General features: G+C 52.0%; 1 protein-coding gene across 3 annotated transcripts in view; it reads left to right on the top strand.

Moving 5' to 3' along the window:
* The window catches only part of KATNIP (katanin interacting protein), a 172,472-nt gene that overhangs the window by 33,501 nt on the left and 120,414 nt on the right, over nucleotides 1-18,557 (top strand). For 2 of the 3 annotated variants that reach the window (XR_009407000.1, XM_059415072.1), the window contains exon 3: nucleotides 14,575-14,651. Coding sequence is in view for 2 of the 3 variants with exons in the window: in XM_059415072.1 (XP_059271055.1) it covers nucleotides 14,575-14,651 (77 nt within the window). In the remaining variant the exon portion in view is untranslated. Of the gene's footprint in view, nucleotides 1-9,548; nucleotides 9,571-14,574; nucleotides 14,652-18,557 lie in introns of those variants that run through there. The other variant, XM_059415073.1, reaches the window with a different exon arrangement.

Below are 18,557 nucleotides of genomic sequence, written 5' to 3'. Positions count from 1 at the left end.
GAGAGAGAGTGAGCACAGGGTGGCAGGAGCAGGGTCGTGGGGGAGACGTAGAGGGAGAGAAAGACTCTTAAGCAGTCTCCACACTCAGCATGGAGCCAACCAGCAGGGCTGGATCTCCTGACCCTGAGTTCATGACCTGTGCCGAAAGCCAGGGTCAGAGGCCTTAACTGAGCCACCTAGGCGCCCCTGCCTTTTTTCCCGTTTTTTTGAGAAGGGAGGTAGGATCGGTCGAGGTCATTAGTAATACATGAGAACAACTTCCTTCAGAAAATTATTTTTAAGCTTCTGGGCTTTGTCCGTTCCCACCCCTCCCTAAACCCAGCCTCCCCCTCTGTTGTAACTGTTGTCAGGAGCTTGCCACGCATGCATCCTTCCAGACCTTTCGGTGTGCCTCCATATACCCAATTGTATCTGTAAAATACATGTATTTGGGGAGTGCATGTATTTTAACAAAATGGTATCATAATGAATGTGCTGTTGGGCGATGTGCTTTTATAACTTGTAACTAGCCTTCTTGAACTACATGTTGGAGATCCATCCTTGGTGTTACAAATGATCCTAGGTCTTTTTTTTTTTTCCCAACTTGTTACAGTCTGGTTCAGACAGACCATGGGTTATTTAGCCATTTCCCAGTGGGAGGGCATTAGCATTTTGTGCCTTTCTCCTCCAGCACCTGTATCTTTCCAGAGGCTTCCAAGGAGTGAAGTGGCTGGGTCTGAGTAAATCGAAGCAATGCAGCGTTTTGTTTGGTCTCGTTTGGGTGGGTACTGCCACGCGGCCCCCCAAGGTGCCTCTGCCTCCTGACCCACCATACTTGGCAGGCTTGTGACGAGGGGAGCCACAGAGATCTGTGTTTCACAGCAAAGCTCAGTGGCGGGTTATGAGTTGTAAGGAGCGAGGAAGAAGCCAAAGAGAGCATGGAAGCTGTGGACTATTGTCCCACTGTTAGAACCTGCCCTGGGACAGGACACAGGCTCCTCCAGGGGCTGGAAGAGACCCTCCCTGCCCCTTCCTTTCCTTCTATACAAACGAAATGCCTTCTCTCCTGCAGCCGGCAAGCCTGGCTTCTCTGCCAGCCAGTTTCTATTCCTAGACCTCCTCACCAGCTTGAAGTCATCCCCTTTTGACAAACACACCAGTCAAGACATTATAAAAACGCTATTTTTATTAGAGCAGACCAGCTCCTCTATCCTCGGGCCTCTTATTCTGCTACCAGCCTGCCGGCGTTCTTTGCAGGCACCAGTCCCCCACCATGCACACCCCAAGCCCCTGCCGCTGCGATGCCATGTCCAAGGGTTGGCGCACGACCAGGGTTGTGATTGTCACCAGCCCAGCGCCTGTTCTGAGGGTGTGATCGCAGCCCCTCTCTGGAGGCAGACCAGATCCTACACCCAGCTGCTCTCCCCAGAAACAGTTTAGCTCAGCCACATCCCACACGGGCAAAGGAGAGTGGCGTCCTTAAAAAAGGTTACGTCATCTTCGTGTGAATTTCAGGTGGGTGTTGGCTGAGGTGGAATCTGCCTTTGGGGGTAGCTCAGGGAGCTGGGTCCAGGGTCCACCTGGCGTTCAGAGTGTGTGCCATTGGAGAAACTCCTCAATATTTCTAATTGGCATCGTCCATCTTCATTGCTAACACATAACGAGTATCTGTTCTATGCCAGGCCGTGTTCTGAGCGGTTTATGTCTATACGGGAGATGCTTTTCATTATCCCTATTTCTTTTGTTGTTGTTGTTGTTTTTTATGGAGAGCTAATTTCCATAGCACAAAATTTAACCATGTTAAAGTGTACAATTCAGTGGTATTTAGCATATTCATAGCGCTCTGCAATCATCACCACTACCTAATCCCTAAAACATGTACATTACCCCAGATAGAAACCTGTACCCATTAGCGGTTACTCCCCATTCCTCTTTCCCTGGGGCTCAGGCGCCCATTATTCTGCTTTTTTTTCTGTGCGGATTTGCCTGTCCTGGACATTTCATGTAAATTTCTGGCTTCTCTCACTCAGCATAATGTTTACAGGGTCCAGCCATGCTGTAGCGTATGTCAGTACGTCTCATTCCTTTCTATGGCCTGGTGACACTCCATCGCATGGAGATAGCACACCCTGTTTATTCATTCATCCATTGAGGGACAAGCTGGGCTGCTTCTGCTTTTTGGCTGTTAGGCACTATGCTGCCAGAACGCCATCCCAGGTTGCTAGCCGGAGAAACTGAGGCACAAGTACCATTTGCCACTCACCCAAGCAGGATGGGAACCCTACCCGGGCATCTGGCCGCACAGCCGAGTCCCAGCCACCCCTCCCGGCTGCTCCGCAGTCAGATGAAGACCCCAAGAATTAAGGGCCTGTGCCATACACCTCCATGACAACCATATTTCAGAATTAAAAATTGGATCCTGTGGGGGTGCCTAGGTAAATCAGTCGGTTGGGCCACTGGCTCTTGATTTCGGCTCAGGTCATGATCTCAGGGTCCTGGGATGGAGCCCTGCATAGTTGGTAGTGGTGGGGGGGAAAAAAATCTGTGCTCAGCGGGGAGTCTGCTTGAGGATTCTTGCTCTCCCTCTCCTTCTGCCCCTCCCCCTGCTCATGCCCTCCCTCTCCCTCAAATAAATAAGTCATATATATATATATATATACACACGCATGCATATATATTATACATTTATATATGGTCCTGTGGTGCAAGGAATTCATCACACGTTTGGGACTTGGGTCTGTCTTGTTTGCATTCAGGACCATGTAGGACGTTCTGGCTGAGTCATGATTGTTCATGCTGTCCAAAATGCATTTATCCACGTCCTTTGATGTAACAGGACTCAGCCAGACCCTGAAAGCTCATGGTCAAGGAGGAGAGATGTGCTATCTTGGTCCCCCAGGAAGCAGACTCTGGGAGGGAGATACATTGTTGGGGGTGGGGGGGGCTCTCTCGAATGACACCTCTGAGCCGGGAGGGAAGTAGAACTGGGTAGCGGGAGGAGTTGAACAGTGATGCAGCCTTGGTCATCCCAAAGGGACGTCTGGAGATGGGTGGCACTTCAGAGATGTTCTCAGTTCAGGCAAGGTGCCTGGGTCTTTGTACCCGTGGCATCAAGCCGTGTCTGAGAGCCAGCATCACCTGGCTTCTTCCTGGGAAAGGACCAGCCGTCACTGGTCCCGGTATTGGGGTGACAAGGAGTCATCCGGGTTGCATCCACAGTGGCTTGGCTAAGTACTCCCCAACAGAGAGCAGTCCACAAGAAGGTGTCAGGAACACTGCTGGGGGAGGGCGTAACCCCACCTGGGATGGGGATAAGCAGGCAGGAAGGGGCATCGTCACTGCACTGTGAAGCCTTGAACCCCAAACCTGGACACCCCACTGCCAGCCCCTGAACCGCCCCTCTTGGGGGCCTCAGCGTCTCCATATAGCTGCCCCAAACCAAAGTCAGCCCTGCTCCCTGGCAGCCCACTTCTCCAAGAACGGCTACGCCATCCCTCCCATGACACGGCCCAGGAGCGGCCGAGTCTTCAGTCCCTCCCCTCCCCTCCCCGTGGCATCAAGCCCTGCACCTGCGCCTTGAAAATCTCTTCTTCCTGCCTCCTCCGTGTTGCTGTGAACACCCAGAGCAGCCTTCTACCTGCTTCCATCACCCGCTCTTGGCCACCTCCAACCTCTGACCCAGTACCCCCATGTGGGTCCCCAGTGGTCTGGGGTTGAGGACAGAACACCTTGCTGTGGGCATGTGGCAGCTGGCGGTTGGTGGTCTGCACACAGCCGCACGCTGCCCTCCGCTCCCCTTCCGCAGGCCAGCTCCGGCCCTGCAGAGACGTCCTTACTCCTCCCGTCCTTTGGGCCTTCTTGCCGCACGGCCTTCACGCGGCACCTGCTTTGCTTGCGGGGGTGCTTCCCTCTCTGCCCCAAATTACCCTGTTTGCCCTTCACCTTTTGGTTCCGTGTTGCCCGTCCGCGAAGCCTCGGCTGACCCCCCCCCCGCCGTCCTTGTGTGTCCACAGCAAAGGTGTCCCACATCCACCTCGGGAGTGCTGGGAATGGTAGATGACATAATACTGGGTGGTGGGCTCTTTTGTTTACAACCGGACCCCTTCCGTAGACTGTCAGCTCCAGAAGGTGAGGGACCTGGTCCTGGCCTGGGCTGGGAGGTGCCCAGTGAGCCTGAAAGTGGCAAACCTGAGGAAGGGAAGGAGGGGGTGCGGGGAGGAAGAGGAAGGCAAGGGTCGTGGTCTTCCAAGGCGGGCGAGGGGTTGAGCATGGGGAGATGACATGACCTGCTTCCCATAAACTCCTACGTCCCCATGAGCTCACATGGCAGAGCTTTTGACTTCAGTGAGTGAGAGAACGTGGAATTTGGGCCCCTGAGTGCACTGCATGCCCCAGACTTGAACCTTCCTCAGTTTCCTCCCCCAACGCCTGCACCCCAGCATCTGTCACGGGCACAGTGGGCTTTGCCCTTCACCAGCCTAAAGCAGACCCGAAATGTCAGATGCCAGGTGCCTCTTGCTGTCCCCTGAGATAAAACCAACATACTCTGAGCATTCTCTGTCCCACCTCCCAAACATGCCCCCGGTGCTCCTCACCCTGTGCTTTTGCACACCCTGCTTCCTGCCTGGATGCCTCCCCATCCCCCCTCCTGTCCGCCATCCACCTAGTGAGCTCCCCTACAGGTCAGCACCTCCATCCTCTCCATAGAGCCCGTCAGCCCTGAGTGGTGCCAGGCATCCGCCCCCGCCCCGCCCCCGCTGGCCCCAGGAGCTTGTGCCTCCTCTTGGTCGCAATGATCCCACCAAGCATTTGTCTTTCAGACCCTGCTAAATTCTTTGAGGACAGTGATCCTGCATTCCTGCCTCCCCTTCTTTCCTTTCTTGTTCCTTCCTTTCAACAATACCTTACGAGCTCCTCCTGTGTGCCAGGCACTGGTTGGGGGCTGAGAGGTCCACGGGGGAGTGTTGGTATGGCCCTGTTCTCCTGGCTCTGGTGTCCCAGCAGGGGAAGCACAAACTTCACCAGTGCGTAGACTTTCAGAGAGTAGAGGCCTGGGGATTCGGGAGAGGCCCCAGGTAGGGCCACCTATGGCCACAAGCAAGGAAGAAATCTTCCAGCAGGGGCTCAGCTTCTCTGAGTCAGAACCAAAAGGGCTGTGAAGCTGGGGCCGGGGGTAGGAGAGGTGGGAGCGAGGTTGGGGAGGGTGGTGAAGCCAGACTCCATTCATCTCTGCCCGTTTCCAGTGCAGTGCTTGTCCCACAGGAGAAGCACAGGGAATACTGTTGAATAAATAGCAAGAGCCTCTGAGGGCCCCCCGCTTCAGGGGGCTGGGGGAGGCCCCTGCCTGAGCAGTGAGCATCCTTTCTGGCAACCAGGGGAAGGAAGAGCTCTCTGGAGGTTCATTCCCTTAAAAGGAAAAGTTCTTTCTTTTTTCTTTTCTTTTTTTTTTTTAAGATTTTGCTTATTTATCTGACAGAGAGAGACAGCGAGAGAGGGAACAAACACAAGCAGAGGGAGTGGGAGAGGGAGAAGCAGGCTTTCCGCTGAGCAGGGAAGCCCGACACGGGGCTCGAGCCCAGGATCTTGGGATCATGACCTGAGCCAAAGACACTTGGCAGCTGAGCCACCCAGGCGCCCAGAAGGAGAAGTTCTTGATGCAAATCAAATGGTGGCGGCAGTGAGGGGAGAAGAGAAGAATTGCGTCCAGGCCAGCCTTCTCCTCCTGTCAGGCCAAGTGGCCAGTTCTTCGGGCTGGGGAGGGTCTGACCGGTAGAACAGCCACCGGAATGAGTTTAGCCCAAGCCGTGGGAGAGCAAAAGCGGGCCGGCCTCTTTCCTTCCCGTGATGCTGCAGACCCTGTTTCAGGGGCCCTGCCAGCCTAAGCCCCCTCCAGCACTCTCCTCGGGAAGGAGGGTGGGAACAGCCTCAGCCCATCACAACTCACTTAAAACCCAAGTACCAAGGTATCAGCTCTGCACCGCAGAGTCCTCCCACTCCCCAGCCTCGCTCACTGTTTGTCCGGGGCACCACCAGGCTCCGCCTCTGGGCCTTTGCCCTTACTCCTGCCCCCCAGAAAACCGCTCAGGCCAGGTTCCTGCAGCTTCTCCTTCACTTCCTGCAGCCTCCTCTTGAATGTCCCCGCACCAGCGGCCTTCTCTGACCCCCTGGCCAAAACAGCACCTCCGTCCCCACCCCTCCGCCCTTCCCCTGCCCCCCCCCCACCCCCTGCCTTTCTCGGCCTTCCATTCTGCACAGCACTCAGCACCATCTATTGGTGCTAGTTACTTATTTTTTTACTGCTTGTCTCCTCTCATTAGCATGTAATAGCAGAGACTTTGATGTGCTCGCGGTGTGTCTCCAGAAGAGAAATTCGATAAATATTGAGCGGACAGACGAATTTGTAAAATGAGGTCGGTGCTGTCCACCTCACAGGGTGGTGTGGTTTCCCGGCACGCAGTTCGCGTACTTCCACGGCTCGGTAGGTGGCTCGTCAAGTGTGGGCTATTTCAGTAGGTCCGTATTTATGTCTGCCTTCTATTTATGGCAAGGGATAATGATTTTCCATTTATGGCATTAATATAAAGTTTCCTTTTTTAAAGTAAACTCATTCAAGATTAAAAAGAGAAAAATCTGTATTTGCCAGCCTGAAAGATAGTTTATAACACACACTGCAGTCGTCCAAGGAAACTTTTCTGAGAGTTAAAAAAACAGGTATATAGCAGATAGGTATTGCAGATGATTTTTTCAGGAGGCATGGAAGCAAAACATTTTCACGTAAATAGGGTTTACTGTGTCCAGAAGTCCCGGAGGAAATCCTAGATTCTAGATCTACATTGATGTTCTGCAAATCCTGGCACTATGTTCGAAATCTCCAGGTGTGCGTCGGTATCAATACATACCGATACGTAGCAGGGCAGTGACATAATCAATGTAAGTTTCAGGCATCTGAGAAATAACCTAGATTCTTCCTTTGATTCTCCACCTGGTGTGCGTAAGGCAAGCCATTTTGCTAACCCAGTCTCCCCAGGGCATGCGAAACTCAGATCTTTGCTGCCGTGCCTTGCCTTCTTTCTCCGGAACCTCTAGGGGGTAGTATCAGCTGATGCTTTAGTTTCCTTCTCGATTTAGCATCCTGAATAGAGAGCATTTTTTGTTCCTCTTTTGAGGCTGGGAGGACACCCGGTACCTTAGCAGGGACAGTAGAGAGGGAAGCCCTCAACCATCCTTTCTCATTCAACTAATGTGCATTAAAGCCTTACTCCACCTGGGGCCCTAAAGAACAGGATCTCCGGGTGAGGAGAGCAGAGCAGGAGGTAGCTGGGAGTCGGTTTTGAAGGAAGAATAGGAGTTTTGTATTTGAGATGCATTTGGATCATCTCTTAGTGTGGGTTTAGAGCCATCACTGGGAACATTCCTTAAGGAATGTAATTTCTTTCTTTCTTTTTTAAGATTTTATTTATTTATTTATTTGACAGGCAGAGATCACAAGTAGGCAGAGAGGCAGGCAGAGAGAGAGAGGGGGAAGCAGGCTCCTTGCGGAGCAGAGAGCCCAATGCGGGGCTCAATCCCAGGACCCCGAGATCATGACCTGAGCTGAAGGCAGCAGCTTAACCCTCTGAGCCACCCAGGCGCCCAGGAATGTCACTTTAATCCTTTACTTACTACTCTGAGCCCTGGGTCACGGGACAGACTGGATTCAGATACTTCTGGTACTGGCTTTACTGCTGTGCCAGCCAGAGGTCACCCAGGTGCTGTTAATCTCCCTCCCTCTCTCATTCTCTCTCTCTCTCTCTCTCCCCACCCCCACCTACCTTGCACGCGCGTGTGCGCGCGCACACACCCACACAATTCAGACCGGCTCAAGTCAAGAAAGGTATGTGACTAACAAGTCTGATACAGTGCTGACTTCAGGCACGGCTGGATACAGAGTCTCAAACGTGATCAAGATGATCTGGTTTCCATACGGTCTCTCTTTCTGTCCTCAATTCAGCTGCCTCTGTGTCGGTGTGACTCTCGGACAGATCTCTCCTGGGAACATATAAATATGTTCATAATAGTGAACTTCAGCAGTTGAATAAAAATGACTTCTCCCGGGGTGCCTGGATGGCTCAGTGGGTTAAGCCTCTGCCTTCGGCTCAGGTCATGATCTCAGGGTCCTGGGATCAGGCCCCACATTGGGCTTTCTGCTCAGCGGGGAGCCTGCTTCCCTCTCTCTCTCTGTCTGCCTCTTTGCCTGCTTGTGATCTCTCTGTCAAATAAATAAAATCTTAAAAAAAAAAATGACTTCTCCCCTTGTGCTGGCTTTTGTGGCTCTCTGCTCCTATTAGCTAATGATTCCAGGGAAAGAGGGCCTGGGGGGCGGGTACTTTTCCTACAGATCCCTTAGCTGAGTCTGTTGGCCTAGCCCTGAGCTAATCACACTGCCAGGGAGAGGAGTGCCTGGTTGGCCAGGGTACCACATGGCCTGAGAGTGGCAGAGAAGTGGTTTCTCAAGGGAAACTTGAAGTGATGTAACCCGAAGGAAACGAATAAACGCAGAGCCCACACAAACAACAAATGTGCTTGAGCTGCTTAGTTGCTCTGTGACCCTGAGGCCATTTGTCTCAGCTTTCAGAGCCTGTAAAATGGGCATTCAGATCCTAGAACACAGCACAACTGCACACGCCCAAAGTAATCACCCCCCAGAGCATAACAGCCTGCAATGCTGGGCCCTGGTGACCCGGAGCTCGTCTCCTTAATTGTTCCTCAAGTAGGACATGAGCCTGGAGGGGAGATGGGGTGGGAGGGGTTGCCCTCTGAACTCTGCAGGGTCTCAAGACAGTGGTGTTTGCCCAGCCTCATTATTAAACCATCCAAAGTTATTGTTCTGCCCTGCTGGGACCTGACCCCAGCAAGGCTAGGGCCCCCGCATTCACAAGCCCTGGAAACCCACTCCGCAGCTCTGAGCTGCTTGGGAACACAGCTCACACACAGGCCCTCGCTAGATCAGCCCTGTTTAGGAGAATTCCAATATTCCGGCCTCAGAGGAGTATGTGATCCCTGAAATACAGACTCTGTCGAGCACCTTTAAGCATAACTGATTCTTGGCATTTCTTTCCAATTCCATTTTTCGCCTAAAGAGAATGAAGAGTCCGGCCATTGATCAGGTTCTGTGCTCTCTCTGGGGCCGGTGTCCTGGATAAAGATGATGGCAATGACGGTGGTGGCGGTGACACTTTGCATCCGTGTCGCATCCAAACTCCTTAGACCCTTCACCGTCACTAACTTGTGCAGCCCCCGCACCCACCCTTCTGGTCATACCAAACTTCTGGCCAGTCCAGGAACATCTCAGGTTTTGGCAAGCCCCCGCCCCACCCCAAACCTTTGCCCAACGCCTTTCCCTTTTTATGCGGCCCAGAAAATGTTTCAGGCTTTAAAATCCCAGCTCACGTGGGTCCTGATGCATTCATTCCCTCAACCGGTATTTAGGGAGGACGCACCATGTGCCAGACACCGTCCTAGAGGCTTGGAATGCACAAGCGATCAAAACAGACCCAGTTCCTGCCTCGGTGGAATCAATACATAAAAAGCGGAGTAAATGCGATGATGGAGGTAGGGTATCCGCGGAGAGTGGGAGTCGGGCTGTAACGCACAGCAGTGGCGGGAGGCGAGGAGGAGCGGTCAGGTTTGGGTATACAGTGGTTTCCCTTGGAGACTGGGGCCTGGCCGTGCCCTGGGGAGCCGTCTCAGGCCCCTCATTCAGATCCTTGGCATCCCATTTTTATACATTTCATTATGGTCATTTGTTTCTTTTTCGGGGGTCTTGGATGCCTTTGGTAATCTGTTGAAAAATGACAGATGTTCTTCCCAGAGTGTCCGCTTGCATGCAATCAAATGGGTGTTCCTCGCGCCCCCTGCAGGCCATCCCCCGAAGTCAGGGACCCCCAGGTCCACATGTTTGCGTGACTACATGTAAAGCATTCGTCCCAAGCCCAGCCGGACCATGGGGAGCAGGCCCCTGACAAGTGGTTGAGCACAGCCCGTAGGTGCTCACCATGTACAAACGCCGGGTCTGAGGCTAAGCACTGGTACGTGTTTGCTGCAAGACCATAAGGATACAGTTGGCCCCTCACGAGCTTCTCACACCTTCGTGGGGTGCTTTCATTGTAAATGCCTCCATCGTCTAGCCAGACACTTGAAGCCTCCCCAAAGTAAAGAGTGCAGTGCTGGGTAGAGTCGGTGTCTGGCATCCGACCAGGGCTGGAGTGGGGCAACCCGAGCTGGTGCTTAGCCAGCCCTAGCACTTACCACCCGACAGCTGGATGGTGGTGAGGCTCAGGCTCTTCCCCCTGCCTCCCCGTAGTTGTGCCCTCCCGGAATTTATAATCTGCTCCAGAGAGTTGGGAAGAGGAAAGAAAAGGATCCTCAGTCACTTTTGCTTTTCTCTGAGTTGAGCCTTCGAGCTGCCTTGTGAGGTACATCTTATTCTTGGCCCCCTCCTTTTACAGACAAGAGCAGCAGAGGCTCAGCAAAGGTGAGTGGAGTTCAGGGTTCACCCCCAAGTCTCCAGATCCCCAGATAATTAGTGAGCAACGTATATAGTTAAATGCTAACAACTCAGCCTTTAATTATGCACGGTTGTGCCTCGCATTGTATATAATTTAATGCTAATTGCAGGGTTTGGGACTGAGCTGAAGGGAGTGGGGCGAGAATGGGAAGGGAAGGTTCATGGAGACTTTGGAAACTCAGCTGGGCCCTGGAGAGGATTTGGATGGCGGCTGGAGGGAAGGAAGTGGAATTTCAGGAAAAGAGAGTAGAAAAATTAAGGTGGACCGGGTAGGATGCGCAAGGGTAGGGAGGAGCCAAGATAGCGCTCTTCACATAGTGGAACTCGGGTCCGGGTGGTTCCGTGGTTGAGCATCTGCCTTCGGCTCAGGTCATGATCCCAGTGCCCTGAGATCAAGCCCCACATGAGGCTCTCAATGGGGAGCCCGCTCCTCCCTCTCCCTCCGCCTCTCCCCCAAATTGTGTTTCCTCTCTCACCGTCTCTCTCTGTCAAATAAGTAAGTAAAATCTTAAAATGAATAAGGAAATAAATAATGGAACTCTCTAGATGTAAAATGAACCTAATAGTCACTGAGAACCTTCTAAGTACCGGGTACCGTGCGAAGTCCTTTCTGCTGGTATTGCTTCCGATCCACGTTTAACCCTACACAGGAAAGAAAAATCCAACCAGACAGGTACTGTTATCACTCCCATTTTAACAGAGGAGTAAAGTGTTGCTACTCAGAGCCAGGCCTGGTCTCAAAGCTCATGTTCTCCCCAGCTCAGTTCCGGAGACTGTCTGATGAGAGGCAGGCTAGTCTCAGGACTTGCTACTCCAAGTGTGGCCCATGGGCATTGCCTGGGAGCTTGTCAGAAATGCAGACGTGGTGGGGGGGGTGTCCTGCTCAGTGGGGAGCCTGCTTCTCCTTGTTCTGCTCCTACCCCCCTGCTCCTGCGTGCATGCTAGCTCTCTCAAATAAATGAATACCCTTAAAAAAAATAAAGAAATGCAGATGTGGGGCCCCTCCCTCCCCAGTCCTACTGAGTCAGAACTGCACGTTAACAGAGTCCCAGGCGATCTGATCTGTGCGTGTGTTGGTTAGCATATGAGAAGCAGGGAAAAAGCATGGGGATGGGCACGTGCCTGAGCTGGTCAAGCCTTTGTGATGACATCTCCCTCCGGGCACAGGCAAATAAATGCATTCTGGGAGGGTTTGAGGTGCAAGCCCAGGGCCCAGACCGCACGAGCTAAGGTCTCCCTGTAGCCTCGTATTTCATCTACAAATGTCACTGAATGTCCATTCCACACTATAATGTATCAGTGGTCATTCTGATATTTCAAAATGGTTATGTAAATGGCCATGGAGTAGGGTGCCTGTTCCCGGAAGATGCATGAGATGGGTTTCTTTGTATCTTAAATGGGGTAATAATAACCACTCTAAGAGCTCTTGCGAAGATCAAAGGAGAATCACGAATCACGGATATGGAAATGCGCCACATCAGACCCGTGTTAGGCTAGTTGGGACTGAGAGTCCTCCCCAGACCCACTGTCCTGCAAGCAGCTCTCAGAAGACTGAGGTTGTACATTCTCTTTTCCCATTCAGGGTGAGGCAGGGCTCAGTCCCAGAGAGGAAGAAGGCACCTCTCTGGGCATCTCAGGAAGCCAGTGGAGTAAGAGATTAGGGTCAGCTATTGCTGAATTGTTTGCTTACATTCCGTAGGAGTCCCCACTTCCTGATTGCTGGGCCGGATGAGCCGGCAGGAAAACCCCAGTAAAACTCAGATGTGTCTGGGACATCAGGATGGGGGAGAAGATGGGAGTACATCCTGTCCCCGAGTGGGCCCAAAGAGAGGGGGATGTTGGGGTATTATGGGAAGCGGGGTGATGAGGAAGAGGTAAGCAGGTAGCAACAGCAAGAGTTCTGTAGGAAAGAGGACAGGAAGGGGGATTGGGCACTGGAGCAGGAGTGACCTCAGGTTTCCATCCAGAGGACCCATTTCCTTGTAACTGGAGAGTGAAGATGGGGATAGAGACCTGGAGGAGTGAAATGGACAGATAGTGACCATCCCCAACTGAGGCCAAGGAGGAAAGGAAGCCAGACAAGACGCGGGAGGGAAGAGAGGCTCTTTTACAGCTGGAGAAGCTGAAGGAGGAGAATTTGGGACGGACGGGGGTCAGCAGTCCCCTGTGGCCCAGAGCCTTTGAAAAGGAGGAACACGGGAAGAACTGTTATATTTGATTAAGGAGGTTATGGGTCACATGTGGCTGGGGTTATGATAGAATAATGGTGTTAAAGCCAGATTTTAAGAAGAAGAGAATGCTGGGGCTTTTCTCTTCTCCCCATGGTAGCAGTTAGGATTTTCATACAAATTGCACTTCTATTGCAAATGTCTTACTTGCCATTTAAAACTTAATCCATGTAACTTGTGACCAGAACCAAGCCTATATTGTCTCTTTAATCCATCCCTTGGCAAAAAAAAAAAATAATAATAATAAATTTAAGAAAAAGAAAATTGTGGGGAGTAGGAAGAGGGTGATTGGGTTATGGACATTGGGGAGAATGTGTGCTATGGTGAGTGCTGTGAAGTGTGTAAACCTGACGATTCACGGACCTGTACCCCTGGGGCAAATAATACGTTATATGTTAAAAAAGAAAAGAAAGAAACAGAAAATTGCAAAACGTTGTTTATAGTATGATCCTGTTTTTATCTAAAGGAATGTCTGTGGGGGCTCCTGGGTGGCTCAGTCGGTTAAACATCCAACTCTTGATTTCGGTTCAGGTCATGATCTCAGGGTCGTGAGATTGGGCTCCCTGCCCGGCTTCAGGCTGGGGCTGGAGCCTGCTTAAGGTTCTCTCTCCTTCTCCTTCTTCCCTCCCCCCTCAAAAAAAATTAAAATAAAGGAATGTCTACGTTTGTGTGTGTATTTATAAATATGTATGTACATGATAAAACATCTGGGGGCTATATTTCAAGTTATGATGGGGGTTTCACTGGTATATACGTATGTCACTTTAAATATGTGTAGTTTAGTCTACATTAATTATCCCTCTATAAAACTATAGAAAATTGTAATAGGGGTTATCTTTAATGGTCAGATTATGGTATATATGACATAATTCTTTTGGCTGCAAATGACAGAGACTCAGCAGAAATTTCTAAAGCAAGATCTGAATTGTCCAGACACTTCTTCAGACATAAGTGGGTCCAGGGTGTCAAATCATGACATTAAGGATCTCTCTCCATCTCTTGATGCACCTGCTGTCTCAGTTATGGGCCTCATTCTCAGTTCTGGCCTGTGTCTCATCAGCCTAGCCCCCACTGGAAAGAGAGCAGCTCTTCTCCCAAGAGGATCAGCACCATCCCAGGGCTGACTTTCAAGGGCCTGGCTTGGGCCACAGCTCATCCTCAGACCAGTGAATCACTGTGGCTACGGGTTGGGGGGGAGGGGGGCACTGTGTTGAGAGGCTAAGGCCAAGGTCATGTGACCCAAGAGGCCAACAAAGGAACTTTCAAGGGCCTCTTAGGAAAATAGTGAACTAAAAAAAAAAAAAAAAAAAAAAAAAAGGGAGCAGTGCTGAATGATTCTCGAAAGGAAATCTAGAATTCTGTTGCCTGAAGAGGAGGCCTGCCCCCACCAATGTCTGTTCTTAAAGGAACCCCATCTGGGCCATAGAGTTTTGTGATAACTGTGTTTTAATAAGCATGCATAAGAAGAAAATGAGACCCCTCCTTAAACAACTGATGTGCGTTACATCTGGTTATGATCATTCAGGTAACTAAATAATGAGCGTGGAGAAAACATCAAAGCTCAGATCTTGGCCAGAGCCCCTGATCTTACAGGGCATGGACAGAACGAACACTGTTGAGACCGGGAAACCAGCCTTGTCCCTTCTGTAGATGTTGACTGTGTATGTCTAAGACCCATGGGGCCATCAGACCATCTCTGGGGGCTCCAGGTCGCCTGAGCGATGCACCCAGGGAGCTGGGCCTTCGTCAAGCTCAGCCTCCTGCCTCCGTGAATAATTCCCCCGCATTCCGACATCATCCTGGTCTGTTTCTTCGTTTCAGGGTTACGCTAAGGACATGGTGCCTGACTTTGATGAGAAACATGATGAGTATTTAATATTGCTTCAGCAGAGGAACAGGTAAGATGAGCTGCTCAATGGCAGCCCTTCCTATTAGCCCAATAAAAGCCCTATTTCGATTTATTAAACAGCATGCAGGCTCTGCTTCACCTAGGAACGGGCTGCAGGCAGCCTCTACTCAGAGGCTCGGGATATTATCTGCAATCCTAGCTCCCGTTTCTCCACTCGCTGATTTAATTGCATCCTTGATTGAGCTGTAGCAAATGGTTCTACATGTAAGTACCACCTCTAGCCTCCCTGCCACCGCTCTGGGAGAAGGTGGCTTTGTCATGACCAAATCTTGAACTTGGCAGGGCTGTGCATTAGTCACCGGAATAGCTCAGTCTGTGGTCATCCAGGCTCTGACCGGCCCGTGGAATCTGAGCCTGTCATCATGCCTCATTAGATCAAGGTGAATCGTTTCATGTCTGTGTTTAAAGGCGGTCAATATGTCATTTAACATGAAGTCGGTACTCATTTTGAGTCCGGTGTGCTAGCTCTGGAAGAGTCCCACGGTAGATGCCATGTTTGGTGACCGAGGGCAAAGCAATGTGGTCTGGCTGGAAAGAGGCGTCCCTCCTCACTGCTTGCCCCGGGCCCACGGAAGTTCACGGTCTGAACTGTGGTTGGTCCCCAGGCCTCAGGCTGCGCGGTAAGCTGGGTTTGCAAACTCAGATGCCAGGAGGGGCCGGGCAGTGAGTGAAGCCAGCTCCGTGGAGACCGTGGGCACCTGGGAGGCCCACTTCCCAGCTGCTCAGCTCAGGCCAGTTGTTGTTTGTGGGAACCTGGGCGCGGGGGTCCCTCTCCTCCAGGGTTGCTGGAGCAGCTGCAAACCTGGATTTGGGTCGGAATCTCCTGAGTTTTAAAATGTTGGTAAGGCACTCAGATTAAAACACAAAACAGGAAGAAGGCTGCAGGCCCCTCAAACAGCTGCAGGAGTGGGGAGGAGGGGTCCTAATCTGGGCCTTGGTGTTACTGGGAATGAGTCTAGGGTCTTGCAGGCAAGAGAGCCCCGGGACGAGGGGTGGGGAGGGTGGTGGCTGTCATCCTGTCTATTCAGCCCTCATCTGACTGGCTGGACTCCCGCTGCATGTTGCATGGACAGGTTCAGTCCTTGGTGTTACAGGAGTTGAGTATTCCGACCCCTTTACCACTGAGATGCCCAGGATCTCTACCAACACCTGCTCTTGTTGCCAGATGCCCCCATTTGAGGCAGCGCGACCCCTAGTGGCGAACTCTCAAACGGGTACACAACTCTCGAACAGCTTCTAGCTGTAGGAGCAGCTAGAAGCGCAGCCAGGCAGTGTCCTCTGTGCGGGTTGCCCTGTGCTCGCTCATCTCCCCGACCCGGGGGCGGCTCCGGCTACCGTAGCAGGAGGCTTGTGCTGATTAGTCCAACATGGGTTTTTATCATCATTAATGCCATGGAGCAGGGTGTTTTTATCCCGTTCCTGGCAGGCTGGATGGTGCCACCGAACACCTGAGTGATCGTTTAATCATATCCTTGTGACTTGTCTGGGAGGACATTGTCATAGTTCCTTAGGAGCAAATTGCTTCTTATTAATCAGCAGATCAATAGGTGCACAATCGAAGGGCCCCAGCCAATAGCATAGAGGAGAATATCCAGAGACAAGGTTGTAGCACAAAGGCAATGAAAAAATATGTCCAGGCCAAGTTGCCATAAAAATTGGGGGACGTGTTGTCACCAAGAGGGGGCTGGCCTGAGTCCCACTGGAGACATGAAAAGTGCGTGGCCCCCCGAGCGATCGCCGGGTGTTGCTTTAGAGACACCTTTTCTGGGGTGCCTTCCGCGCGCCGGGCACCTCACCCCATCACTTCATTGTGCGCTCCCGCTACGTGGTAAGGTGGAGCTGCACTCCTTGCGCCCATTTTCCAGACAAAGGAGACCCAGAGCGGTAAGCCGTGTGTCCAAGGTCATCGAGGCAGGAAGTGGTAGAGCCGGGCTCTCCTTTCTGTTTGATGTTTGGTATGACATTGTCATGAATTACCAGGAGCGGAGAAACCCGCCAGAGTTGCCACATTCACAATGACGGGTTTTGTGGAAATAAACCGCAGCTTATTGGAAATCTGGTTATATGACCTGGTAGAAAATCAGCATCTCGGCTGTGTAGTGTGCGCAGACAGAAATGAAAACCTAGCCTTCTTACCCAGGTTGCCCTGTGACCTGAGAAATGGGTGGGGGGGTGTGATCATTGGAACCAGTTTCCAGGAGTGACCTTGCCCAGAACATAGCCGCCACAGAGGCTGGTGATGTTACTCTTTTCCTCATTCAGTGGGAATTCACTGAGTGCCTTCTCGGTGCTTAGCACTGCCACTGGCGTGAAGGAGAGCATCGTGATGAGGAAGGTACAGACTTTATTAGTTAGTGCTCCCAGGGTCAAGTGGAGAGAAACCCAGGGTAAATAGACCTTAAACAATAAGGAAAAAGTATTGGCTCATAAAAGCAAGAAACCAGCTTCAGGCATAGTTGTATCCAGGTACTCAGTTTTAACTCCATGTTGGAGTCCCTCAGGCGGGTACTTTCTTCATGGAGGCCAAGGTAGCCACTGGCGGCCCCACACTTACATCCTGCCTAAAGGAGAAGAGAGCACTTCCTTCCTGATAGTTCCAGTGAAAGTCTTGAGGAGGGCCCTGGCCCCAGCCCCGAGTCAGTCACGCCCTGTGCCAGGTGAGGTGGCATGGTCTGACGGGCCACTCCTTGGCTATCTCCTTAAGCTGGGTGGCGGAGCAAGTGTATAATAGTAGAGTAAGAGTAGGAGTGGGGAGGTTCTGAAAGGGGATCTGAGAGGCTCGGTTTGGAAGATGGGGGAGAGTTGCCGGCGAGGCAGAACGAACAGGTGTCTGCCCATAGCCCTTGCCCTTGAGGAACTCCTGGGGTGCGGCAGGTGAGCACAAGGTCATCTATTTATAACTATGCCCAAAGAAGCAGAACATGATCTTGTGCTGCAGGAGAGGACCAGAGGAGGTGGAAGAGGGTGTGACAGCCCTGGGTCACCCCTGTACAAACCTCCCAGAGGATCCTTAGTGATTCTGGTCACTCACCTTCATGAAAGATATAATCACACCCGACAGATTTGCTCAACAACCCATCAACCAGACAGGGCCAAGTGCTGGAGGGTGGATGGCCAAGATGGGCTGTGATGCATCCCTCTAAATGCTGGATCCCTCCGGATCCAGGAGCCCAGCAATGGTATCATATCCTCCTGTGGGGGATGCTGACATCCGAAAGGGTGAATCCCAGAGCCCGTGGGCACTGACGTTCTTGGAGAAATAGCAGGCTCTCTGAACCACTGCCCTCCCCCTCTCCACCCATCAGGCCTGCTCTCAAATGCCACCACCTCCAGGAAGCCCCCAGCTGGAAGCCACTGCTCCTCATCCAGACTCTCCTCCCTCAGGGACCCTGTGACATGTTAAGGGAGGAGACTAGACACAGCAGAATGATGTGGGTGGGAGTGGGCTCTGGAGCCTTGTGGACCAGGCTTTAAGTCCTGGCTGCATCCTGGGCTCTGTGACCTTGGGTAAGTTTATCTATAAAATAAGCCAATGGAAGGACCAGTAAGGGAGTGAGAGGGACAACACCCAGGTGCCATCACCACCATCACCATCACCATCATTGCCATACTGCCGTAACAATTCTCCCTGAGCTGACATCCAGGTATTGCTGGAATGTTTGACCCTTGGAGAAGCTCTCAGGTCCCCGGGGGTAACTGAGGTTGGAGGGGCCTCGTGGCTAGCCTGGTCACACAGCAGCCACAGCGCTCTCAGGCCAAGGGGTTCAGCCAGCAACCCAGGCATGGCCACGCCCAGGAGCTTGGTCATGCCCTCTCCCCCACTGGACCCCTGTTTGTGCCCCTCCCACCCAGTGGTATCCCCCTGTCATGCTCCTACTGTCATGCTACATGTCCT

This window comes from Mustela nigripes, chromosome 11, assembly GCF_022355385.1.
Source record: "Mustela nigripes isolate SB6536 chromosome 11, MUSNIG.SB6536, whole genome shotgun sequence".
Classification (NCBI taxonomy): Eukaryota; Metazoa; Chordata; class Mammalia; order Carnivora; family Mustelidae; genus Mustela; species Mustela nigripes.
This window is presented reverse-complemented; position numbering and strand designations above follow the sequence as displayed.